Source organism: Molossus molossus, unplaced genomic scaffold (assembly GCF_014108415.1).
Source record: "Molossus molossus isolate mMolMol1 unplaced genomic scaffold, mMolMol1.p scaffold_m16_p_22, whole genome shotgun sequence".
Classification (NCBI taxonomy): Eukaryota; Metazoa; Chordata; class Mammalia; order Chiroptera; family Molossidae; genus Molossus; species Molossus molossus.
In genome coordinates this window covers 35,714,270-35,740,099 of record NW_023425358.1, presented here as the reverse complement: position 1 = coordinate 35,740,099, position 25,830 = coordinate 35,714,270, and the positions used below count along the sequence as shown (strand labels likewise).

Below are 25,830 nucleotides of genomic sequence, written 5' to 3'. Positions count from 1 at the left end.
CCAGCCAGGGCCTTCTGAATTTTTTTTTTTCCTAGGCATACATGTTTATTTATTATTATTATTATCCTCATCCGAGGACATTTTTGCATTTATCTTCAGACAGAGCGGGAGGGAGAGAGAGAAACATCCATGTGAGAGAGACACACAGACTGGTTGCCACCCACACAACCCCAACAGGGCCCAGGACAACCTGCAACCGAGGTACTGCCTTCAGCGGAACCGAACCCGGGACTCTCTGGTCTGCAGGCCCGCGCTCTAACTAACCAGCCAGGGCTTTCATTTTTAAAAGTTTTAATCCACATGTGCCAGGTTGGAGGGGGATTTATGGCTCCAGGGGCGTTAAGAGCTTTTTCTGCCTTCAAGGAGCTCCTAGGTAGCTGCGGCGGCGTAGGTGTGCCCACACCGTCCGAACTCAGTAGGCTAAGGGCAGTTTCATGGGGGCAGGCAGCAGGCTGTAGGGGTGCAAGAAGGTCCCAACCCCTGCGTGCGGGGTAAGAAGGGGGAGGGGTTGTGGGTTCAGGAAAGGCTCTGGTGGAGGGATGTCTGATGGACAAGGGCTTTGGAACGAGAAAACGCGTGCTGAAATCCTAACCCCGGCCTTGCCTCCTCCAGAAAGTGGCCTGTGTGTCCCAAGGAGCCAAGCCGCTAAGGGACGGGGCTCGGCGGGCGAGCAGTTTCGGGAGCAGAGGACCTCCCGACCCCTGTGCCCCTCTCCCGGGGATGGGGTGCGCCCCTACCGGAGTCCGGGCCCGGCGCCGCCAGGTCCGCCGGGCTCGCTCCCCATTCCCGGGTCCACCTTCCGACCCCCACCTACGTTCCTCTTCGGGCAGGGGCCGCCCCGCGGCGCGGCAATTGTCCAGAGAGGAGCGACCCCGTCACCGTCGCCACCCCCGCCCTGCGCCCGGCTAGCCGCGACCCTCCCCGGCGGATGGGAGAGGAGGAGCCAAGCCCGGCGGAGGAGGGGCGGTGCGTGGGGACGCGAGGGGGCCGCCGGCGGGTGGGGAGGGGCAGGGGAGCGGGCGGAGCCCAGCCGGGTCGGCCGAGTCCTCGCGTGGGAGGGGGCGGCCGTGGGGACCCCAGGGCGCCCTCGGGCGGAAGCAGCGGGACGCGCCCCTCGCCAGGCCGGGGTCGGGGCGGGGCGCGCGGCATCCCCGCGGGGGGAGTCGGTCACCCGGCCTCGCTGCCGCCAAAGTTTCCCCGAGCGGCGGCGGCCGCCCTTCCTTTCCAGGCGCTGGGCGTGGGGCCGGCCCTCGGGCGAGAGCTGGTTCCGAAGGCAGCGGGGCCCCTCTCCAGGCGGACCCGCCGCCTCCATTGCGCCCAACTCGGATTCCCAACTTGGGAGGCGCCGCGGGCCTGCGCACGCGCGCCTTCCTCGCCGCCCCCTCCTCCTCCGCGCCGCACTTGGCAGCAGGATCCGGGCCGAGCGGGCGCCGGACCCGCACCCGGCGCGCTGACCCGGCTCCCGGCCGCCGCGCCGCCCATGCCGCCGGCCGCCCGGCCGGTGCGCCCCCGCCCCAGGGCCCGCTGAGCGCGGCGCGAGGTGGGCCCGGCCCGGCGCTGGCCTGGCCCGCGTCAAGTTCGGGAGTTGCACTAGTTGGCGGGGTGGGCGAAGGCGGAGCGGGCGGCGATGGAGGAGGACCGGGGGTCGGCGCTGGCGGCCGAGTCGGCCCTGGAGAAGAACGTGGCGGAGCTGACCGTCATGGACGTGTACGACATCGCGTCGCTGGTGGGCCACGAATTCGAGCGGGTCATCGACCAGCACGGCTGCGAGGCCATCGCGCGCCTCATGCCCAAGGTCGTGCGCGTCCTGGAGATCCTGGAGGTGCTGGTCAGCCGCCACCACGTCGCGCCGGAGCTGGACGAGCTGCGCCTGGAGCTGGACCGCCTGCGCCTGGAGAGGATGGACCGCATCGAGAAGGAGCGCAAGCACCAGAAGGTGGGCAGCGGCCTCGGTCGGCCCCTCGGGGCAGTGGGGCCGCTGGGACCGGAGGGCCCTTGGGCACTGGGCACACGCACATGTGTGCAGGGACTAGATGAGAGCGGACCCGACTGGATGACGGGAGGCCCCTGGCCCTCTCTTGCCCAGCCAGGGGCACCTGTCCTAGACCGCCCCGGAGATTCAGGGCAGTTCTCTGGAGTCACACCTCAGCTCCAGTCCCACCTTTACCACTTAATAGCTCTGTGACCCCCGGTGAGTTACTTAACCTCTCTGTGCTTTATTTCCTTACGGGCCAAGTGGCGATAGTAATGGGATCCACCCTACAAGGATTAAACGGGATAGTAATTAAAGTGCCTAGATAATACTTTCTTTAGAAACGCAGTCAGCTTCCTGCCTTTCACTGTCACCCAAGAAAATGTGATGCCCGCCCCCTTTTTTGACCCTAGCTCAGAGCCCCCCAGAGAGCAAAGAGGATGTGGCCTCCAGCTCTGGGTTCTGATCTGCAAACCGCTTCCCAGGGTTCCTTCCGTTCTTGAACCTGTGCCCCAGGTGCTTTGCCTCCTTGATTTTATCTCTATTTACAGAGCCCTGTGAGGTAGGAATTATTACCTTCATTTTACAGCTGAAAAAACAGAGGGTGTGTGTGTGGGAGGGGGGAGGGTTTGTCCCAAGTTATAATTTGAGTGTCTCCTCTCCACCTGTTTAAACTGGGGGGAAGGAGACGATTTGGGGCAGATTTAACGCGGAGCCTCTGCCTTGGGAAGAAGAATCCCTCTGGGCTCATGAATCAGGGCCTCTCTCGGCCAGACGAGGTGTCTGGGGAAAAGGAAGTGGGAGATTGGTTTCCTGACCCAACCTCAGCCCAGGGAAGCTCCTGTCAGACCCTTCAGACTGAGAATAGGAGGAAACGCCTTTCCTTAGGGGAATCAGGGAGGCTGACAGGCTGTGGCTTGCTGTGTGGCCTCAGGAAACACACGTGGCCTCTCTGAACCTCTCAGCGGGGCCGTCACCCCTTTCCATGGGTACTTTGAAGTCCTAGTGTTTTCGTGAAAATAGCCCGGGCTGTGTCCGCAGTCTTACCCGAGGGCAGATCCTGGTGGTTAAGAGCACCAGTGTTTGTGCAGTTGGACTGTGTCTGTCCTCATAGGTCCCTCTGCCCTGGGGTCAGGAAGGAAACTCAAGCTCCCTAGAGTTAGGCAACGTTTCCAAAATCAACCTGGCAGCTTGAAATGCCCCAGCGCTGTGATTCCACACAGCCTGGTTTCAAACCCTCCCACTCACGGGCTCTTGAGCAAGTCACCTAGCCTCTCTGTGCCTCAGTGTCCTCGGCTGTGAAATGGGGATAATAACAGGGCCCATCTTGTGGGGTGGTGGTAAGAATTACAGGAGTTCACGTATGTAAAGTGCTCAGGACAGAGCCTGGTTCATTGCAAAGGCCTTGTAAGTGTTAACATTGCCTTTAGGCCTGGAGAGGCCTCCACTGAGGTGCTCATAGACTGATATTGGGGACCTCACCCCCATTCCAGGCACCCCACCCCCACCCCAGGTGGCTCTCTCTCTCAGGAAGGGAAGGGGGCTTTGAAATCCTCTCGTGCTTCTTATTAACAGGGGCCAAGGGGCTTAGCCCAGGTCACAGAGAAATCCTAGCACCCATGCCCCTCCCCCCGGCCCTGGCTCTCAGTACTGCAGCTGGGCTGGGAGGCATCAGAGGCCGCCAGGCCAGGAGACGATGGAATGCCCAGGCAGCTGAACTTGTCGCCTCTGGACGCTCTCACCAGGAAGTAAACACCAGCGTGTTCAGAGGCAGGGCTTGTTTGTAAACACGGAGGACAAGCCCTCATAAATCAGAGTACATCCTTTTCTCCATCCCAGGCCCAAACCCCTTCACTTGTATTCTCGGGGAATCCAGAGAGTCAGCTGATTTCCTCCCCACCCCCCACCGCGGTCTCAAAGGCTCTTCAAGGTGTTATTTCCACACATGTGGAAAATGCCCTTGATCTTATCTGCTCGTCCCTTTCTTCCTTCCTTCCTCCCTTCCTTCCTTCCTTTCCCCCTTTCTCTACCCGGTTACTGAGTCTGCAACCTCCTGGACCGGCCACAGCATCCTCAGTGCCCTCCTGGTGCTGCTTGCAGAGAGGAAAGGAGAGCTGGGTCTCCGGGCAGGGGCGGGGCCGGGGCACGGGGCAGGTGGGAAAACGCACAGGTGTTAGGAAGCTGTGGCTGTGTGGATCCAGCTGATACAATGTAAGTAGCGTGTATGGTTCGTTTAGTCATTAAACAAATGTGTTTGCTGAGTACCTACTGTGTGCCTGGCACTGTTCTGGGAGCCAGCGGTGACCACAGCAGATGAGGTCTTAGCCATCAGGGACCCAAATTTCTAGCACAGTGCTGTCCCATAGAAATCTAATGTGACGCCCTGGCTGGTTTTGCTCAGCAGTTAGAGTGTCGGCCCGCGGATCAGAGAGTCCTGGGTTCGGTTCCCACTAAGGGCACGTACCTCTGTTGCAGTTTATCCCCGGCCCTGGTTGGGGTCGTGCGGGAGGCAACCAGTTGCTATGTCTCTCTCACATCGATGTTTTTCTCTCTCTCTCTTGCTCCCACTCTCTCTGAAGATAAATGTAAAAATGTCCTCAGGTGAGGATAAAAAAAAGAAATATAATGTAGCTTGTGACATTAATGAAAAGACATAGATGAGGTTAATTTCAATAACATATCAAACCTAGTCTATCCAAAATACAGGGGTGGGCAAAAGTAAGTTTATAGTTGTGAGTGACATTCTTTTGAGTTAATAGAGCTATTGTAATAATCATAATCTACATGTTTGTTTTCTTTATTAGTCTCACCAAAGGATATTTTTCCATTGATTTTTAGAGCGAATGGAAGGGAGGGAGGGAGAGAGAGAGAGAGAAACATCCATATGAGTGGGACACATCGATTGGCTGCCTCCTTCAGGACCCTGACTGGGGTTGGGGATCAAACCTGTGCCCTTGACTGGGAATTGAACTCATGACCCTTTGGTCCTTGGGCTGACACATAACTACTGAGCCAAACCAAACCAGCTAAGGCTACATGTCTTTTTCCATAGGAACTACTGCAAACCTGCTTTTGCCCACCGCTTTATTATTTCAACATGCAATCAATGTAACAAATTATTTTATTATTATTTTTTATCCTCACCCGAGGACATTTTTCCATTTTTTGTTCAGATAGAGTGGGAAGGAGAGAGAGGAAGAAAGAGAGAGAGAGAGAGAGAGAGAAACATCGACGTGAAAGGGACACATCGAGTGGCTACCTCCCACACAACCCAACCAGGGCCAGGGACAAACTGCAACCGAGGTACGTGCCCTTAGCAAGAACCGAACCCAGGTCTGTCTGGACCGCAGGCTGGCGCTCTAACTGCTGAGCCAAACCAGCCAGGGCAAGAAATTATTTTTATTGAGATATAATCAACACATTGTATTAGTTTCAGGGGTACAACATAATGATTTGATACATGTATGGATTGGGAAATAATCACCAGAGTACATTTAGTTTACATGTTAACATTCATCACCTTATAAATTCGATATTTTGCATTCTTTTTTTTTTTTTTTGTACCACCTTATAAATCCAGCGAGTATTTAACTCTTCCTGTTCATTCACTCAGACCATCTACATTTCAGGAGCTCAGCAGCCACATGTGGCTTATGGCTACTTCGTGGAATGGTGCACCTCTAGTGTAAGATTGTTTTTTTAAACAAAAATATCTTTTAAAACATCAGGTTATAATAAATGCTATGAAGCAAACCAAACAGGGAGCTATTAGAGAGGCTGGCCAGGGTGGGGTTTAATAGGTAGGGCAGTCAGGAAGGCTTCCCTGAGAAGGTGACATCTGAGCTGAGATCTGACTGAAGTGTAGGAGCCAGCCACAAAGAGATCTGGGGGAGGGGCATTGTAGGCAGAAGCCACAGCGAGAGCAAAGGCCCTGAGGTAGGAATGAGCTCGGTGTGCTCAAGGGACACAAAGAAGGCTGGTGTGGCTAGAGCAGAGTGAGTGAGGAGTAGGGGTGGGAAGGGGGAGGTCTAGAAGGGGCGGGGTCTGATCATGCTGGTCCTTGTAGGTCAGTGTGAGGAGTGTGAAGACCATTAATGCTGAGAGAAGGCAAAGAAGGTGATCAGTCAGGGGTGACTTCCTGCAAGAGCCTTTTCAGCTGGTATGGAGTCAAGATTAAATTCTCCATGGTCAGTTCAGAGGAACCAGCTTCCCCAGGTCAACGAGTTCCCTGAGAGAAGACAGAACAGAGCTGCGAGTTAAAGGCTTCTATCGCAGCCATCACCAATTACCAGAGCACTGGCTCGAGGCGAACTTATCATCATACTGGATGGTATGATATTATGAGTAACCTCAGCATGAGTAACGCTAGCTAGAGTTCTGGAGGTCGAACGTCAGAAATGGTTCTCACGTGGTTAACATCAAGGGGTCAGGAGACTCTAGGGGAGAACCCACTTTTTTGCCTTTTCCAGCTTCTAGAGGCCCCCTGTCTTCCTCAGCTAAGGTGGCCCCTCCACCAACCTCAAAGCCAGCAAGAGAGCGCCTTCAGAATCCGATTCTGACCTCTGCCTCTGTCACTTAGAAGGACCTTTGTGATGACCGTGGGCCCACCCGGATGACGCAGGAGACTCTTCCATCTCAGAATCCTTAACTGAATCTCAGCTGCAAAGTCCCTTTTGCCATGCAGGGCCCCATATTCTCAAGTTCCAGGGGTTAAATCATGGGCGTCTGTGGGGACCATTGTTCAGCCTACCCAGCCAGTTACACTTGGCTGATACTTGCTCGGGCCCTCTGTGTGCCCAGCCCATGCCAGGTGGGAACTGACTGCTCCCAGCCTCCCCTGCGTGTGCCAAGGTCCCATGCCCACTCCGTGGGTCCATCGCCATTTCTGTCCTCTAGCCCTGCCCTTCCCCTCTCCTGGTGACCTTGAGCCAGCTGTGCGAATACTTAGTTATTACCTCTCATTTCCTGACAAAGGAGACGGGGTTTAGGAACTTATTCAGGAGACAAAGGGGGCGATGCTGACATCCGGCCACCTGGGCTTGTGATGGGCTGTGGGAGGAACAGAAATCTGCTCACACAGTCTTAGCCCTTTCTGGGTGCTGGGCACTATTCCAGACGATTTCCATACTAACCATTTCGTCCCCGAGACAGCCCTCAGCACATACTACGCTATTCCCTCATTTCCATGGCTCCCAAGGCTTGAAGAACATGTCCAAGATCAGCTGGGGGGAACCATGCAAAGTCAGGTGAACAGCTCTGGGGTCCCCCCTCTACACTAGCGTCCTGTCCAGACGATCACGCTGTTCAGCTGCTTTTACAAAAATACCATTCTTTTTTGAAACAGCTTTACGGAATCAAATTTGCATATTATGCCGTTCACCCATTTAAATACAATTCCATGTTTTTAGTCTGTTCGTAGTGTTGCACACCCACCACTACAATCAATTTCAGAACAGTTTTACTGCTCCGAAAAGAGCCTGTGTCGCCCTGGCCGGTTTGGCTCAGCGGTTAGAGCATCGGCCTGAGGTCCAGAGAGACCCGGGTTTGGTTCCCGCTAAGGGCGCGTACCTCGGTTGCAGTTTGTCTCCAGCCCTGGTTGGGTCGTGTGTGCAGGAGACAGCCACTCAATGTGTCCCTTTCATGTGATGTTTCTCTCCCTCCCACTCTATCTGAACAAAAAATGGAAAAATGTCCTCCGGTGAGGATAAAAAAAAAAAAAAAAGAAAGAAAACCCGTGTCCCGTAATAGTTGCTCCTTATTTACCCCCAACCTCTGGCCTCGGACAGTGGGCTGTCGCTTTCTGCACCTGGGGATCGACCTCCTCCGGATAGATCCCATCAGTGCAGTCCTGCAACCTGTGGTCCTTTGTGTCTGGCTGCTGTGTCTTGTTTTCAGGGTGATCGTTGCCAGGCTCACGCAGGTGGTAGCAGGTGTCGGTGCTTCATTTCTTTTGTGGCTGAGGAATATTCCCTTGTGCGGATGGACCACGGTTTGTTCATGCGTGCAGGCCTGATGGACAGACACGTGGGTGGTTTCTACCTTGGGAGGGCTGTAAACAGTGCTGCGGTGCACGTGGACGTACGTGTTGTGTGGACGTGTTTTCCTTTCTGCTGGGTCTTTGGAGGAACTGCCGGGCTGTCCGTGCAGCTGCACCGTTTCGCATTCCCACCAGCAGTGCACGGGGTTTACCGTTTCTTTGTATCCGTGCCAATACTTGTTATTATCTGGTTCTTTGATGACAGCCATCCACAAAATTATTTTTTTATCTTTATTGATTTTAGGGAGGAAGAGAGAGGGAGAGAGAGAGAGACACACATTGATGAGAGAGAACATCGACTGGCCGCCTCCTGCAGGCCCCCCACTGGGGATCGGGCCCACAACCTGGGCACATGCCCTGACCGGGAATCGAACCGGCGACCTCTTGGTGCAGGGTCGACGCTCAACCACTGAGCCACACCGGCCGGGCCACAAAATTATTTTAATAGACGGATCTCGTTTATCTTCACACTAACCCTGTTGAACCTTTATATTAGGGCTCCTCAACTGAGGGAAACTGAGGCTCAGCGTGGTTAAACAGATTGCCTAAGACTGCATGAAGAGATGCATGTGAGGAACTCTGGGGCCAGGCAGCAACCCCCGGGGTCTTTGCAGCCTCTTTTTTCCCTTGGAGAGAGGTTTGTCCTGACTGAGGGTCTGCCCAGAGATCAGGGACGGGCTCCCCAAGAGGTTGGGAATGTGAGGGTCCCCGTCACCCGGGGCCGCTCATTCTTCCCTCTCCTCTCCAGACAGTGGACAGGGGCACTGTGAGCTCCGTGGTCCCTGGGGCGTTTCTCACCTGGCCAGGTCTGAGCAGAGGAAGGGCGCCTCCTCCTGCGTGCAGAGTCGCCGTGCTGGCTCTCGTGGGGAAGGGGCGACCCAGAGCCCCGGCAGGCTGTGACCCCCGGCCCTCGCCTTCCAGGAGCTGGAGCTGGTGGAGGACGTGTGGCGAGGGGAGGCGCAGGACCTCCTGTCCCAGATCGCCCAGCTGCAGGAGGAGAACAAGCAGCTCCTGACCAACCTTTCCCACAAGGACGTCAGCTTTTCCGAGGAGGAGTTCCAGAAGCACGAAGGTAAGAGGAGGGTCAGCGAGGGGTCGTCGCCGGTGCGGGTCCCTGGGCGAGGGTGGGGGGCCAGTCCCCTGTTGTCACCATCGCTCGGCCTGAGCGGAATGGTGTGGCCTAATGTACATACAGACGAGGAAACCGAGAGGCTCATTCAGTACATTGTTACAAACGTCTCCCTTGTCTGGGCACTGGGCAGACACGCCGGACAAGAGAGAGCATCTTCCCCCATGAAGCGTGTGCTAGTATGCAGGAGACGCGTGACAAACATGTGAACAGCCCTGGCCGGTTGGGTGCAGCGGTTAAAGCGTCGGCCTGCGGTCCAGGAAGATCCGGGTTCGGTTCCCGCTAAGGGCATGTATCTCGGTTGCAGTTTGTCCCCGGCCCTGGTTGGTCGTGCGGGTGGCAGCCACTCGATGTGTCCCTTTCACGTCGATGTTTCTCTCTCTCTCTCTTCCTCTCTCTCCCTTCCACTCTACCTGAACAAAAAATGGAAAAATGTCCTCAGGTGAGGATTAAAAAAAAAAAAAAGTGAACAAATTAATAGAGGACCCTGCTCCAGATGGTGGCCAGTGCTGTGGCAGAGATAAAACAGGTGTAGGATAGAGGTGACCAGGGAAGGACTCTCTGATGAGGTGACTTTTGAGCCCTAATGAAGTGACCAAGTGACCATGCAAATATCTTAGGAGGGAAGCAAATGCAAAGGCCCTGGGGCATGAGTGTTTATGGAAAAACCAAGACCAGTGTAACAGGAGAAGATAATGGAGGGTTAAGGATGAGGTCAGAAGGAGCAGCAGGGGTCAGAGCACCTGGTTTCTTAGAGGCGAAGGTTTGGCTTTTGTTTCCAGTGTGCTGGGAAGCAATCGGAGGTGTTTGTCGCAGGCACGCATTTAGCAGTGAGCGACCCAGGTCTGAGTGGTGCTGGAGCCCCTCAGCTGTCATTCATCCCACCAGCAGCTTTCTAGACCCTTCCACCCAGGCCCTCTGCCGGTGCTGGGGAAGCAAGGGGGAGGGTGGGATTTGGTCAGGGCCCCGTGGGCGCCATCTGCTCTGTGCTCCCGCCTGCCTCCTTCCCACTCAGAGGCTGCCTCTGACCCCGCAGGCATCTCAGACCCATCTCTTTAGTTTGAGTAGACATCTTGGGTCCCGCACAAATGCCCTTCCCAGGTTTGATGGGATGGGGATGGACTTCGGTGGGGCCCCTGAGGTTCAGGACTTGGGGGACAGCTCTGTGAGGCTAAGTAGCACACTGATAAGGAATGTAGGGGCCAAGAGAAAGGGAAAGGTTGGATCCACGTGCTGAAATTCTCTGTTCCTTGGTCTCCTTTGTTGAGATGTGATTCGTGCAATGGAAACAAACGTCGTAGTGGTTATCGGCATGGGTTCTACAGCCACATGGCCAGGGTTCAGTGCTGGCCCCAGCACTTACCTGTGAGTGACCTTGATCAAGCCACTGGACCTTGGTGTGCCTACGTGCCCCGTGTGATAATGGAAATGACCGTCTCTTCCTCATCAGGTTGCTGAGGATGAAATGAATGAATTTGTGTGGACTGTTTAGAATCATACCCAGTACATACACTCAGCAAGTGTGAGCTGTTATTATTACCAGTTGTTGTTCTCTGGTCCAACCTCCTTTTTGAAGAGCTGAAGCAGAGAGAGTTCGTCGTTCCTTTTCGTGGCTTAGTAATATTCCGTTGTATGGACAGACGCAGGCTTACGCATGCCTGCGTCGATGGACTTCTGGGTCGTTTCCAGCCATGGGCGTTGGGAGTGGTGGCGCTCCGAACATGCCAGTCCAGGTGTTTGTGGGGCGTGTGTTTTCAGTGCTTCAGGGTCTACACCTAGGAGTGGAATTGCTGGGTCCCACGGCAACTGTGTTGAGCTTATTGGGGAACCTGTAGCCATCTTTTTTATTTTTTTGGTGGTACGTGCCCCTAGTGGGAACCGAACCCCGGGACTCTCTGGTCCGCAGGCTGACGCTCAACCACTGAGCCAAACTGGCCAGGGCCGTAGCCATCTTCTTAATTCTTTTTTTTTTTTTAATCCTCACCTGAAGATATTTTTGCATTTATCTTCAGATAGAGCAGGAGAGAGGGAGAGAGAGACACACACACCGATGTGAGAGAGATACATCCATTGGTTGTTACCCACATGACCTCAACTGGGGCTGGGGACGAACCACAACCGCGGTAAGTGCCCTTGGCTGGAATCGAACCCAGGACCCTTTGGTCTGCGGGCCGACGCTCTAACCACTGAGTCAAACTGGCCAGGGCCTGTAGCCATCTTCTTGTCTGTGACATTTCTTTAGGGCACCCCGGGCCTCTGGGGGTGAGCTGGGAACTCCCCTGCCTGTCCGAGTGATGCGCAGGAGGCCTGGGGGTCCCAGGCGTGGCCCCGAGTGCCCTGGGCGGCTGCCACACGTCATTGCGCGTCACACCCTCCGCGTGGGAGAGGTCGGCTCGGCTTTCCGCAGCCTTGCCCTGCGGTCCTGGAGCAGTCCACCTGGTGCGATTGAGATGCACTCAACGGGCACCTAGCGTGGCTCCGGCTCCTGAAGGGTTAGCGCGGGGACGCTCAGTCCCCACCAGGCGGAGAGACCAGGCAGGGGCCAGGTGCGCCTGTGCCTTTCACTGTTCTTTTTATTTTGCACCAGAAACCATGGGAACACAAGGACAAAAACATCTTTCCGTGCGAGAGGAACAGGCATCGGGCAGACGGGTCCCTGGGAGAAGGTGTAGTCTGCTAAATGAGACCCGAGTGCCTAGGGGAGGCTGAGGATTTAGGGGTGCCGTGTGAGATGGGGTGAGAGGGGCCAGCCCTGTGTGGAACAGCGTGGCCTTCCAGGCAGTTAATACCGGGCTCCGCGCTCAGAGCCACCTGGGCGGTCTCCTGCCTCCCACGGCCTGGAGTTCTGCAGACTCGAAAGCACTTCCCTGCCCCCTGTTCTCAGGGCAACAGTAGAAACTACCTGTTAGCACATGCAGACGTAAATTACAGGTGTCAGAGCCATTGGACAGGGGAAAGGGGGGTGCAGAGATACGGTCACGGGTCTGGGAGATTCCTGGGTTCTGGGCAGACAACTCCATCGCCAGGAGAGGAGGAAAACCGAGCTGGGTGTCGCTGACCTGGCCGTCCTCAGGTTGCTCACCTGCAGAATGGGAACGACAGCTCCTGACCCCCAGGATGGTTGAGAAAAAGTATCAAAGGTAGTGCCGTCCAGTAAGAGAGGTGCCCGAGTCCGGCTGGTGTGGCTCAGTGGTTGAACGTGAACCCATGCACCAAGAGGTCGCCGGTTTGATTCCCGGTCAGGGCACATGCCCAGGTTGTGGGCCAGATCCCCAGTGGGGGGCGTGCAGGAGGCAGCCAATCAATGTTCTTTCTCATCAATGTTTCTATCTCTCTCCCTGTCTCCCTTCTTCTCTCTCTCTCCCTAAAATCAATAAAGAAAAAAAAAATTCAAGAAAACAAAAGAGATGTGCCCAAGGACTGAGATATTGACTTTGTCCTACCAGTGGAAACTTATGTGGGGACCAACTTGGTAGGAATTTCAGCTCAATAAAAAATCAGCTGTGCCTGGCCGGTTTGGCTCAGCGGTTAGAGCGTCGTCCTGCGGTCCGGAGAGACCCGGGTTCGGTTCCCGCTAAGGGCACGTACCTCGGTTGCAGTTTGTCCCCGGCCCTGGTTGGTCGTGCGGGTGGCAGCCACTCGATGTGTCCCTTTCACATCGATGTTTCCCTCTCTCTCTCTTCCTCTCTCTCCCTCCCACTCTATCTGTACAAAAAATGGAAAAATGTTCTCGGATGAGGATAAAAAAAAAAAAAAAAAAAATCAGCTGTGTACCCTTGCATAAAAAGGAAAGAAAATACTTTTTTCCCCCACTGACGTTTACTAAACTGTCACAACAGAGTTGTACAACTGTCACAACAATCTGATTTCTAAAGTTTCCCATCACTCCGGACAGAATACGTGTGCCCATTTGCAGGCCGCTATTGATCTGTGTTCCATCTTTGGATCTGCCTGTTCTGGACATTATATTTAAATGGAGTCTGACAACATGTGGCCTTTATGTCTGGCTTTCCTCACTCAGGATCATGTTTTTGAGGGTCGTCTGTGTTACAGTGTGAATCTGTGTCTCATTCCTTTTCGTGGCCGAGTAATATTCCATCGGATAGCCCACCCTTTGTTTATCCATTCCTCTGCTGATAGACATGTGGGCTGTTTCTACAATGTTTGGCCATTGTGAACAGTGTTGCTATGACTTTGTGACTTGCCTGTCTCATGTAACATTGTATCTCAGTCTTTTTTTTGTTGTTAATCCTCACCTGACATTGATTTCCGACACTGATTTTTAGACAGAGTGGAAGTGAGAAAGGGAGAGAGAAACATCCATATGTGACAGACACATCGATTGGCTGCCTCCCACACAACCCAGTTAGGGCTGGGGATTCAACCTGCAACCCAGTTACGCTTCCTTGACTGGGAATCGAACCTATGACCCTTTGGTCCATGGGCCGATGCTCTAACCACTGAGCAACCAGCTGGCCAGAGTTTCTATCTTTTTTTTTTTTTTCTGGTACGTGCCCCAGTGGGAACTGAACCCAGGACACTGGTCCTCAGGCAAACGCTCCAACCACTGAGCCAAACCGGCCAGGGCTTTTTTGTTTGTTTGTTTTTAATAGCATGGCAGTTAAGCACTCAGACAGCCTTGAGTTTATTTATTTATTTTTAAATTTTATTTTCTTTATTGATTTTAGAGAAAGAGGGAGAGGGGAAGAGAAATAGAAGCATAGATGCGAGAGAACATCAATTGGCTGCCTCCTGCATGCCCCCCACTGGGGATTTGGCCCACAACCTGGGAATGTGCCCTGACTGGGAATCGAACTACTACCTCTTGGTGCATGAGTCAATACTCAATCCAAAGAGCATACCAGCCAGACAATAGTTTTTATTAATCTCAGTCTTTTAACCAGCTACATAGTGTTCCACTGGGTGGAAGGGCCTTGTTGATTTAACTGTTTCCTTGTTGGTGGGTGTTGGTCCATTTTTCTTTGCTACTACAAAAGTGGCTCCTGTGAGACCCACTTTGGACTTGCTCCATCACTTATCTCGATGTCTCTTTAAATCTCAAGATCTTGAATTGCTGGGTGACTAAATGATTGCTCAGAAGTCTTCCACCTTTTAAGTGTCCTTGAGTCTGTTGTTGTTTTTTTAATCCTCACCAGAGGATATTTTTCCCATTGATTTTTTTAGATAGAGTGGGAGGGGGGAAGGGAGAGAGAGAGAGAGGAGAGGGAAACATCGATGTGAGAGAGACATGTTGACTGGTTGCCTCCTGAATGGCCTGCAGCCAAGGTTCATGCCCTAGACTGTGAATTGATCCTGAGACTCCAGTCCCTGGGCCAATGCTGCAACTCTGAGCGAAACCGGCCGGGGCTGTCTGTGAGTCTATGAAAAACAACCCTCTGAATTCTTCAAGGCGCTCTTGTAACTGCCCCTGGACTGGACCTTAGCTGCTGCCTCTGGAGCAGGGAGGCCTGGTGTGTCCAGTGTATGGATGAAATGACAGCTAACCAGACTCACTCTGTACAGGCCTGGCGCCGGGCTTCTCACAGATTAACCAGAGCAACCTCAGAAGAGCGCCCGGGCGTGGGGCCGGGGCGCTCCTCAGGACCCTGCTGGCAGGTCAGAAAACAGGCTGAGGTCAGTGGCAGATGAGTGGCAAAGCCAGGACTGCGTCCAGGAAATCCAGCTTCGGACCCAGGGTCTTAACCGTTTCCATCAACGCCGCTCAGCCTCAGAGCCGCAGACGCCCGTAAAGGTGGATGACGCAGCTGGGTTTCCTTTCTCTGGTTCCTGCTCTCCCTGCCCCGCAGCTGTTCTTCCTGCCTGCTTTCTCCAGGAGTGGGTGCTGCCCCCCACGTGAGCTTCGCCCTCAGTGCCCCCACCTCCCGCCGAGTTTGTTGTAGGATAGATGCTCAGGGAGCAGACGGCAGACCCTTTTGTGGCTGTTGCACAGACTCTGCCCACATGTGACTTCAGCGCCACCCCACACCCGTGCGCACACTGTGTCTGAGAAACACGGCGTCCTCTCGTCCCTCGGGCCACGGCTGGATGGAGAGATGAGGCCCGGCTGGTTCATCCCAGCGGGAAGCGGCGGGTGGTCCCGGCAGGGCAGCCACGGACTCACCTGCAGGTCTCGCCCCGCCCCCTCCCAGGCATGTCCGAGCGGGAGCGGCAGGTGATGAAGAAGCTGAAGGAGGTGGTGGACAAACAGCGCGACGAGATCCGTGCCAAGGACAGGGAGCTCGGTCTGAAGAACGAGGACGTGGAGGCAGTAAGTGACAAGCCCTACCCAGTGTGCATCCCCCCGGCCAGTGGGTTCTAGCAAGAGACTGGGTCTCATTCCGTGGGCTGCGTGGGGTGGGGATCCCACCTGAGACTTGGTGGGCCCAGCCCTGAAATAGCAGGAGGGACCTTGGCCGTGCCCAGTGGCCTGACTCCTGCCGCACACACCCTGGGGAAGTCCCCAGGCCTCACCAGCCTTTGCTCTGACCCCGAGGCTTCCCCCTTAAACAGATGGTTCCCGGAGCCCACCCCTCTTCGTGTCCCCCAGGCTGCTCCAGGAACCTATACAGTGTCTCTGCCTGAATTAGAAAAACTCACCCCTTTCCAAGGCCTGTTCCTTCCATCTGCTGGGAAATTGTCATAATATACTAACAAGGCACTTACCACCCATCTGTCATAAAATTACCGTAGTAAATATACAAAGTGCCCATCCCTGGCACCAACACAGCTATGTGAACAAATGTCAGACGAATGAAGACGTCTGCAGGATGCGTGGCACACGTGCGATGCTTTGCCCTTGTGGCGGCGTGAGCCGGTCAGCTCATACCGTGGCCTCTCTCTCTCCAGCTGCAGCAGCAGCAGACGCGGCTGATGAAGATCAACCATGACCTCCGGCACCGCGTCGCCGTGGTGGAAGCCCAGGGCAAGGCCCTGATCGAACAGAAGGTCGAGCTGGAGGCAGATCTGCAGACCAAGGAGCAGGAGATGGGCAGCCTGCGGGCGGAGCTCGGGAAGCTGCGGGAGAGGCTGCAGGGTGGACTCAGCCAGAACGGCGAGGAGGAGCCTGAGGTGAGGTGGCAGCCGGCTGGAGGCTGCCTTGTTTTCCCCATTATAGAAGCAGGAGGCCCAGAGAGCCAGCTGCTGCCTGGAGCACATGCAGCTGGATAGAGGCCGAGCTCATCGCTCCCAGCTTTTAGCCCAGGGTATTCAGCTCAGATGGTTACGAGGCACCTGCCACTCATTCATTCATTCATTCACTCACTCATTCAAATAACTACAGGTTATATTGCAAGTTCATAGTAGCACTATTTCCACTAGCCAAGAGGTAGAAACAACCCACATGTCCATTGACTGATGAGCGAATAAACAAAATGGGGCCTGTCCATACAGTGGACTATTACTCAGCCATAAAAAAGGAATGAAGCACTGACATGCTACAACATGCCTGAACCTCAAAAACACACTGCATGAGAGTAGCCAACACAACAGGCCACATACTACATGATTCCATTTATTTGAAATGTCCAGAACAGGCAAATGCACAGAGAGAGAAAGCAGATTGGTGGTCACAGGGGCTGGAGGAGGAGGGTCTGGGGAGTGACTTCTAATGGGAACGGGGTCTCTTTTGGGTGATGAAAATGTTCTGGAATTAGTGGTGATGGTTGCACAACAAAATGTACTGAAAACACTGCATTCTGGCCCGGCCGGTGTGGTTCAGTGGTTGAGCGTCAACCCATGCACTGAGAGGTCACCGGTTCGATTCCCGGTTGGGGCACATGCCCAGGTTGTGGGCCAAATCCCCAGTGAGGGCCACGTAGGAGGCAGCCAATCGATGATTTCTCTCATCGATGTTTCTATTCCTCTCTCCCTCTCCCTTTCTCTCTTTCTAAAATCAATAAAGAAAAATAAATAACTAAAATAAAAACACTGAATTCTATACTTTAAAAGAGCGGATCTTATTGTATGTGAATTACATCTCAATTTATAAAGAAAGGCAATTCAGCCCTGGCCAGTTTGGCTCAGCGGTTAGAGCGTTGGCCTACGGTCTGGAGAGACCCAGGTTCGGTACCCGCTAAGGGCACGTACCTCAGTTGCAGTTTGTCCCCGGCCCCGGTTGGGTTGTGTGGGTAGCAAGCCACTTGATGTGTCCCTTTCACATCAATGTTTCTCTCTCTCTCTCCCTCCCACTCTGTCTGAACAAAAAAAAAATGGAAAAATGTCCTCGGGTGAGGATAAAAAAAAAAAAAGGCAATTCATGCTCAAGGTGGGCTTGGCTTCGGAAGGCCCGTGACTGAAGGAAGCGCTGCTCAGAGAGCTAGGTTTTGATCAGTGGGTGAAGACGGACATGCCGCTTCAGAAAAGCAGAGGGAGCTGTTCCGGAAAGCTCGGGGCTTGCTCTTTCTTCTGATTATCGCTTGTGTCAGGTGTGCGGACGCTGTGCTAGTCTCCCGGGTTACAGGTCAGGGAGGTAAGACAGATGAGCTCACCGTGGCGTTGGCTCAAGTCCCAGCACAGTCATTAAGTGTCTTGTGAATTCAGGCCAGACACTGCGAGGCTGTCTGAAGGACGGAAACCTGGGGTACAGATAGGGAGGTAAGAGAAAGAAGTCTTGCAAGGAGAGGTCAGGGCCGGCTTTTGGTTAAAAGTAGAAACAGCCTAAGTTAAAATGGGTTAAGGATTTTTTTTTTTTCCCAAGAATTTTTTAGCTGAGTAACTAAAAGCTTTGAGTTAAGGATAACTTCAGGTATAGCTGGTTCCAGGCGCCCAAATGATACTATCAGGAATGTATTTCAGCCTTTCTCTCAGCTTTGTTTTTCTCTGTGTTGGTGTCATTTTCAGCTGGCTCTTGCCTGGTGGTGACCCCTGGTCCTCGACCAGCTTTGCAACCCCAATGAAAGAAATTGGCTCTTAAATTCCTAGCAAAAGTCTGAGGGAACCCATCACTTAACCAATCATTTTGGCCTGAGATCTTTTTTATTTATTTTTTAAATCCTCATTCGATATTTTTCCATTTATCTTCAGATAGAGTGGGGGGCGGGAGAGAAACATCGATGTGTCTACATCAACTGGTTGCCTCCGGCACAACCCCAACCGGGGCTGGGACGAACCACAAGCGAGGTACGTACCCTTGGCTGGAATTGAACCCGGGACTCTGCTCCGTGGGCCAATGCTCTAACCACTGAGCCAAACCGGCCAGGGCATGGCCTGAGATCTTGAATGTGGGTTTCAGTTTCCCGTTCTGGCACTGATGTGGCGGGACAGAAACGGGGCAGTGAAATCAGCTCACAGTTCTGACTAATCCACGAAGCTGCTCCGCCTCATCTGTTCCCAAACTCAGGGCAGCCTCACTGGGTTTGACTGCCCCTGGGAGCTGGGCGGAGTTCCGGAATCTCGTCGCTCAGGCAGGAAAGCCATCTGTGGTGGCTTCACCACCTGCTGCCATGCGACCTAGGGCCCATCTATTTCTTCGGTGGTCAGTTTCCTATCTGGCCAATGAAGAGAACGGACTTGATCTCATCCAGTAGATCCAGTAGTGTGGCTGGGATAGTCGGCCTTGGGAGCAGAGGGCACAGCGGACTCCGAGTTGAGAGCCAAGGGCGGGCAGGTCTTCAAGGCACTGAAATGGGCTTCGTGGGATGGGCAGGATGCCCCGGGGTGGGATGGGGGGCGGGCCATTCCAGGCAGGAGGAGGAGCCTGTGCCGGACTGCAGCATGTGCAGGGTGTGGCTGGGTGTGGGTTCGATTGGTCAGGGGAGATGGGAGTTGTGAGGGACCCAGAGCTTTCGAGATATCAGTTGCCTCAGTTACACTGATTCTCCCCCTTGAATCGTGTGATCCTTTCTGGGCTATATCACTGCCATGTCAGTGTGCTCTCCAGTAGACAAGGCTCCTTTTATACTTTTATGACATTTATTTATTGAGATATAATCCACATACTGTATAGTTCAACCACTTAAAGTGTACAATTCAGGGATTTTTGTTTTTTGTTTTCTCCATTTTTTGTTCAGATAGAGTGGGAGGGAGAGAGAGAGAGAAACATCGATGTGAAACGGACACATCGAGTGGTTGCCACCCGCATGACCCAACCAGGGCCGGGGACAAACTGCAACCGAGGTACGTGCCCTTAGCGGGAAACGAACCCGGGTCTCTCTGGACCACAGGCTGACCGACGCTCTAACCGCTGAGCCAAACCGGCCAGGGCCAATTTATGGTTTTTAGTATATTAACTATTGTGCAACAATCGAGAATGTTTCTATCACCCCAGAAAGAAACCCCAAGCTCATTAGCAGCCACTCCCATCCCTGTCCCCCAGCCCCTGGCCACCACTGATCTACTTCCTGTCTCTATGCAGTTGCCTATTCTGGACATTTCCATAGAAATGGAATTGGACACCGTGTGGTCCTCACTGGCTTCTCCACTCTGCACATTTTCTAGTTTATCCAGTTCCTCAGATTTTAATTGAAGGTTTTCATAATTGGACATATAAACTCTTAAGAAAATGAGTGGGCTTCCTGTCTAAAGCATTTTATATCAAATCAGTAAGAAAACTGTAAAGTTAATAGTTACCTCCTTGAGCCCTGACCAGCTTGGCTCAGCAGTTACAGCGTCGGTCCGTGGACCAGAGAGTCCTGGGTTTGATTCCCGCTAAGGGCACATAACCTTGGTTGCAGTTTGTCCCTGGCCGCGGTTGGGGTTGTGTGGGTGGCAGCCAGTCGATGTGACTCTTACACTGATATTTCTCTCTCTCTCTCTTCCTTCCTCTCTCCCTCCGCTCTATCTGAAGATAAATGCAAAAAAAAGTACCTCCTTGATGTCTGTGTCTTACAAGTTCTGATTTCTTAGTAAGTTTTTTTTAAGTACACAGGGAGCCCAGCTAGTGTGGCTCAGTGGTTGGGCATGGACCTATGCTCCACGAGATCGCTGGTTCGCTTCCCGGTCAGGGCACGTGCCGGGGTTGCAGGCTAGATCCCTGGTGGGGGCGCACGGGAGGCAGCCAATTGATGTTGATGCTTCTCTCATTGATGTTTCTATCTCTCTATATCCAAAAAATCAATAAAAAAAACATTAAAAATAAGTAAGTAGACAGGGAAAGCAGGCAGGAGCCACCAGGTGAGGCTGGGTTTTCGGGCTGAGTTCATGCACGGTGGTCCTGGTGATACCGAGGGTGGGCAGAGCAGTCAGTCCCCTTGGCTGGCCAGGGGCAGAGGAAGTGGCCATGATGTGCCCAGGCAGCAGGGGGCACGCTCGGGGCCACGCCTTGGGATGGAGGCCCTGAGACAGCTGTGGCCTCCCAAACCCTCTGCACAGACCTCACTGCTTGTCGGCCGGGCTCCTGAGCCTCCCCAGGGAGCAGCTGGGCGTCAGGCATCTCTCTCAGGCTGTGCCCAAAGTGCCTCATGGGACCAGCGGACAGTCCGAGATAACCCAGGCCACCTCTGTGTCCTCGTGCAGTAAGCCGAGAAGCCCGCTGCCGATCGATCGGCGTGATTGCCACCTGGGTGAGCCTTCTCCGTCTCGGGCCAAGGCCGATCGGGGCTGCCCCGGGCCCTGCGTCAGGGCCCCCAGCTCAGCTGCCCCTCCCGCACCCCAGGCAGCGGCCCCAGAGGCCAGGCCGCAGTTGCAAATGTGTCTGGGAAGCCCCCGGCTCTAAGGGCATCAGGTTGCTCCCCCATACAGCAGCCACCCACCCCCAGAGAAAGAGCCGGGCTCTGAGGAACCCGTCGGTGCGCTGGGTGATGACAGCCTGTGGGGTGAGCAAGGTCGGGCTCCGGCTGAGCCAGTGTTCTTGGGAACCCCCGATGTCTGAGCGGGAAGGCCCTGGAGACAGTGTTGGCTGTCGAGGGCTAGCTGGAGAAGTACAGGCCTGGAGAGCAGCAGACAGCTCGCCCAGAGGCCTCTTGGGAAGTGAGGGTTTGGGAAGCCTCTTTTTTTTTTTTTTTCAATCCTCACCCGAGGACGTTCTTCCATTTGTTTTGTTCAGATAGAGCGGGAGGGAGAGAGAGGAAGAGAGAGAGAGAAACATCGACGTGAAAGGGACACATCGAGTGGCTGCCACCCGCATGACCAACCAAGGCCGGGGACAAACTGCAACCGAGGTACATGCCCTTAGCGGGAACCGAACCCGGGTCTCTCTGGACCGCAGGCCGACGCTCTAACCGCTGACCCATACTGGCCAGGGCGGGAAGCCTCTTTTTTAAAACATTTCTGTTAAAACATAATTGACATCTAACATTGTATAAGTTTAAGGTACACACACGTGGATTAGATACATGAATGTATCGCAGTACGAGTGCCACTAGAGGGTTAGCTGACACCAACACCTCTGTCCCATCACACAGTTGTCATTTCTTCTTTGTGGTGGAAAATACCACCAGCATCTGGGTCGGTTGGCTGGCACTTCCTGGTTCTGGGTGCTTCTGGAAGGGTTTGTCACCCTCCCCAGGGCAGGTGGACACCCGTCAGATGGCCCCTTCTAGAGACACAGAGACCCAGGACGGTGAATGGCAGGACCTGAGTGGTCTGGGGAGGGAGGGGCTGGAGGGAGAGCATGACCCTGAGCTTCGTGTCCACGGAAGCAGCCACGGATGCCTCGGGCCAGGGCAGAGTGGCAAAGGGGTGGGGAGGTAGCAGCCGTGCACAGAGCACGGAAGTGGGAACAGCAGCTACATAGCCTCAGCCCAGTACGGGGTCCACTGTGACCCAGTCTTCCCATTTTTATCCAAATGGAAGCCAGAAACCTAAGCTTTAGTGTGAAATCTGATCTACACTTTGTGGCCAAAGTTTTAGAATACAGTGGGAGCCAAACGACATAAGAGACGGAGGCTGGTGTGGCTGGCGGGGCTGGCAGAGTTCCTCGCAAACTCCCACACGTTTGTCAAGACCCCGTGTAGAGACCACACCTGCAGTAACACCTTCTGCCACCCTCCCCCGTTAGCGTTGGATGCCTCGCACCTGTTTTATTGCATGACCCTGTCCGTTTCTAGTTGTGTGGCTCTTCCCACTACCCATACCTGCCTGATTCATCTCATTAGCTCAGTGCCCAGCAGGCACCAAGTTAATGCTTACTTAAGATACGTTGAATACGTGTTAGACATCCGAGGATGCGCCTTGGTTAACCTGGGTAGGGGAAGAGAAATGAACTGGCGTTAGTGAGCGCCACTGTCCACCAGGTGCTTGCTATATACATGGTCTTCGGTCGGGGATGCTGTTCGGGCGTGTAGCTCTGGACACTGAAGACGTCCCTGACCACAGCCCACCTGACAGATGTACTTTTTGAGACGTTAAATCCTCCATTTCCTCCTCTAGTTCTTGGGTGGGAGGAGGCCCCGCCCGTACAGCCGGTGGGGGGGCGGTACGGGGCAGGTTTGGGTTTTCTGCTGCCCCCACCACCTGTGGTCCCTGTTGCCTGCTGCTTCCTGCTGTCTCTGGGTCACACCCACTCCCCCCTGCTATGCCTGCCAAGTGCCTCTTCTGTCACCTGATGTGCCCCAGTGGGCGGTGTCTCCTTTCAAGTGTCCTTTCTGGGAACAGCCTGTCCCGAGTCTCTAGGATGCTTTCTGGAGTCCTTCAACATCCTGACCTTGCATCATCCATCTCGGCTGGAGTCCCTTTGCCCCTGTGCCACTGTGGGGTTTTGGGGGTCAGGGGTCAGGGAGGGTCTCTATTTTGTTCTCCTGTCCCAGAGTTTCCCCACTGTCATCCTGAGCTTTTGTCCACTCCTTCAAGTTGATCATGAGATGTTGGTTGGCTCAGTATGGGCCACCTGCAGGTGTGGCCGGCTGACGTGGAGGCAGCTTGCAAAAACTTTCTTTCCAAAAAACGGGGGGAAACGTGTTGGTGATGTGGAGCCCTCCCACACCGCTGGTGGGGATGAAAATGGGGCAGCCGCTGTGGGAAGCAGTGTGGTGGCTCCTCAAAAAGTTAAACATAGAGTCACTAGGTTCCCCTCGTGGGCAGATACCCCAGAGAATTAAACACAGCTGTTCAAACAAGTCCCTGTACATAAATGTTTCTGGCAGCATCATTTACAATAGTTAAAAGGCAGAAACAACCCAGATGCCTGTCAGTGGATAAAAGGACAAACGGAGAGTAGTGTATCCAGATGGTGGAATATTACTCAGTCATGAAAAGGAATCAAGTTCTGACACCTGCTACAGTGTGGGTGAACCCTGAGAACACGACTGAGTTAGAGGAGCCAGACACAAAATGTCACGGTGGGATTCCGTTGGTAGGAAATGTCCAGAACAGGCAAACCCTTAGAGGCAGAAAGCAGATGGTGGGCGCCAGAGGCTGGGGTGCGGGGGAATGGGGAGTTACTGCCAGTGGGTGTGGAGTTTCTTTTTGAGGTGATGAAAATGTTTTGGAGCTCTGGCCTGTGTTGCTCAGTGGTTAGAGCACCGGCCTGCGGTCCAGAGAGACCCGGGTTCGGTTCACATTAAGGGCACGTACCTCGGTTGCAGTTTGTCCCCGGTCCTGGTTGGTCGTGCGGGTGGCAGCCACTCGATGTGTCCCTTTCACGTCGATGTTCCTCTCTCTCTCTCTTCCTTTCTCTCCCTCCCGCTCTATCTGAAGATAAATGGGAAAATGTCCTCGGGTGAGGATAGAAAAAAAGAAGAAAGAAAATGTTCTGGAACTAGATATGGGTGGTGGTTGTACGACATTATGAATGTACTAAATACTACTGAATTATATCTTAAAATGGTAAATTGTAAGCGTATGTTGTTACCATTTTTAAAACTTCCTTTCACCCTGGCCACTTCGGTTCAGTGGTTAAAACATCAACCCGCTGACCAAGGAGTCCCGGGTTCGATTCCGGTCAAGGACACGTACCTCAGTTGTGGTTCGCTCCTGGCCCCGGTTGGGGTCATGCGGGTGGCAGCCAGTAGATGTGTCTCTCTCACATCGATGTTTCTCTCTCTCTCTCCCTCCCACTCTGTCTGAAGATAAATGTAAAAATATCCTCAGGTGAGGGTATAAAAATAAAAATAAACCCCCTTTCTGTGGCAGAGGGTGGGAGGGTTCGGGTCTGGCCCAGACAGGTGACTTAGCATGCGAGGATCAATCTGTGTGACCCCACCCACCATCCCCTGAGCTGGGCTTCCAGTGAACTCCAGTGACAGTGCCCCAGCCACGGGGGAAGAAAGGGCCAGCATCTGATGGGAAAGGGCAGACACTCAACGTCAAATGAAAAAGGAGCGGAGAGTGATGTGCAGGCTCCGAGGCCAGCAGCTTCAGCCAGACGAGCAGTGGTCTGGGAGACTACGAGGCGAAGGCACAGGAAAGGGAAAGCAAGCAGGTCTCGGGATGGCAACCTTCGGGGTGCTGTTGCTCCTCCTTGGCCGCCTTTGAATGTACCTTGTAAGGAAACCTGAGGCAGGTGGGGAGGCTGGGGACTGTGGGTCGGCAACTGAGAAGGCAAACAATGAACAGGTGGCCACGGCCTTGTCTCCAGAGGAACTGACTGTCCAGAACATGAGCAGAGGCCCCCTCAGGTTCCCAAAATAGCGCCCTGGGCAAGCTGCTGGGGCGGCGGGAGGGTGGGCAGTTTGGCGCCACAGGATGCAGAGTGGGTGCCGGTGGTGGCCGCCAGGAATTCATCAGCCGCATCTCTGCCTCCTCCAGACGGAGCCCGGTGGAGAGGAGACTGTCTCAGAGGCGGAGAAGGTGGCGATGGACCTCAAGGACCCCAACCGCCCCCGCTTCACGCTGCAGGAGCTGCGGGACGTGCTGCACGAGAGGAATGAGCTCAAGTCCAAGGTGTTCTTGTTGCAGGAGGAGCTGGCGTACTACAAGAGGTGAGTGTCCCCGGGAGCGCCCCGCTGGCCCCTTCGGGGGTTGTGCCAAGTTTTGGGACAGTTGGCTCCTAGAAGACAAGGGGTGTATCTGTGTCTGTTCTGGAGACCCTCTCTGGCCGGAAGCGCTGACAGGCTCACAGTCCCTTTCGGAAACCCTCACGGAATGTTTGATTCTTTTGTCTTATGCCTCTCAACCCTTCCAGTGAAGAAATGGAAGAGGAGAATCGAATACTCCAGCCTCCGCCCATCGCCCACCCGAGGATGTCCCCCCAGCCAGAGTCGGGGATCAAGCGACTGTAAGTGACGGGCTTCCAGCCCACGGGGCGGCTCGCTCGCGGCTGAACTGGCAGTTCACGCGGCCACTTCTCCTGGGCGCCTGCTCCAGGACCAGGCGTGTCACTAACCACCTCCTGCTCGGACAGGCCTAACCTGGAGCGCTAGGCCTGCCCTTGCCTGGGAGGTCATCTGTCCCTGGATGCGGGGGTCCCTGTGCAGAGAGGTTTGGGGAAGGCCAAGGGGGGCGGGAAGGTGGCCTGTGGCTGTGTCGGGGCTTGCTTGAGTGTATCAGGTGGGGGGGTGTCCTTGAGGACAGGAAAAAAGGCTGGTGGGGGAGGTTCGTGTTGCTTAAGGGCGGACCCCCAGCTCCGAGAGGTCTGGGGTGACCCTGGGTCCACCCCATCTCTGCATTCCTCTGATAACTCATCCAGCAATCCCTCCATCTCTCCCTTAAGTACTCACTGATGCATACAACCTGCAGAGTCAGGCCCTGGGTGCCATGGGGAACACACAAGAAAAAGCAGCCTAGACCTTGCCCCAACTAGACTTCGAGCTACGTCACTGGTCCTCCGCATCAAAAGACCCCTTTGAGATTGTGCCGGGAGTTTGTCACCCCTTTTGC

The 25,830-nt window shown here is 54.3% G+C and overlaps 1 protein-coding gene across 3 annotated transcripts in view; it reads left to right on the top strand.

Annotated features, from left to right (window-relative positions):
- Positions 1 to 1,551: 1,551 nt before the first annotated feature.
- The window catches only part of RILPL1 (Rab interacting lysosomal protein like 1), a 31,673-nt gene continuing 7,394 nt past the window's right edge, over positions 1,552 to 25,830 (top strand). For all 3 annotated transcript variants that reach the window (XM_036276816.1, XM_036276815.1, XM_036276817.1), the window contains exons 1-6: positions 1,552 to 1,936; positions 8,931 to 9,081; positions 15,288 to 15,406; positions 15,985 to 16,206; positions 24,760 to 24,932; positions 25,136 to 25,228. In XM_036276816.1, coding sequence (XP_036132709.1) covers positions 1,628 to 1,936; positions 8,931 to 9,081; positions 15,288 to 15,406; positions 15,985 to 16,206; positions 24,760 to 24,932; positions 25,136 to 25,228 — 1,067 coding nt within the window. In that variant the 5' untranslated portion in view covers positions 1,552 to 1,627. The remainder of the gene's footprint in view (positions 1,937 to 8,930; positions 9,082 to 15,287; positions 15,407 to 15,984; positions 16,207 to 24,759; positions 24,933 to 25,135; positions 25,229 to 25,830) is intronic.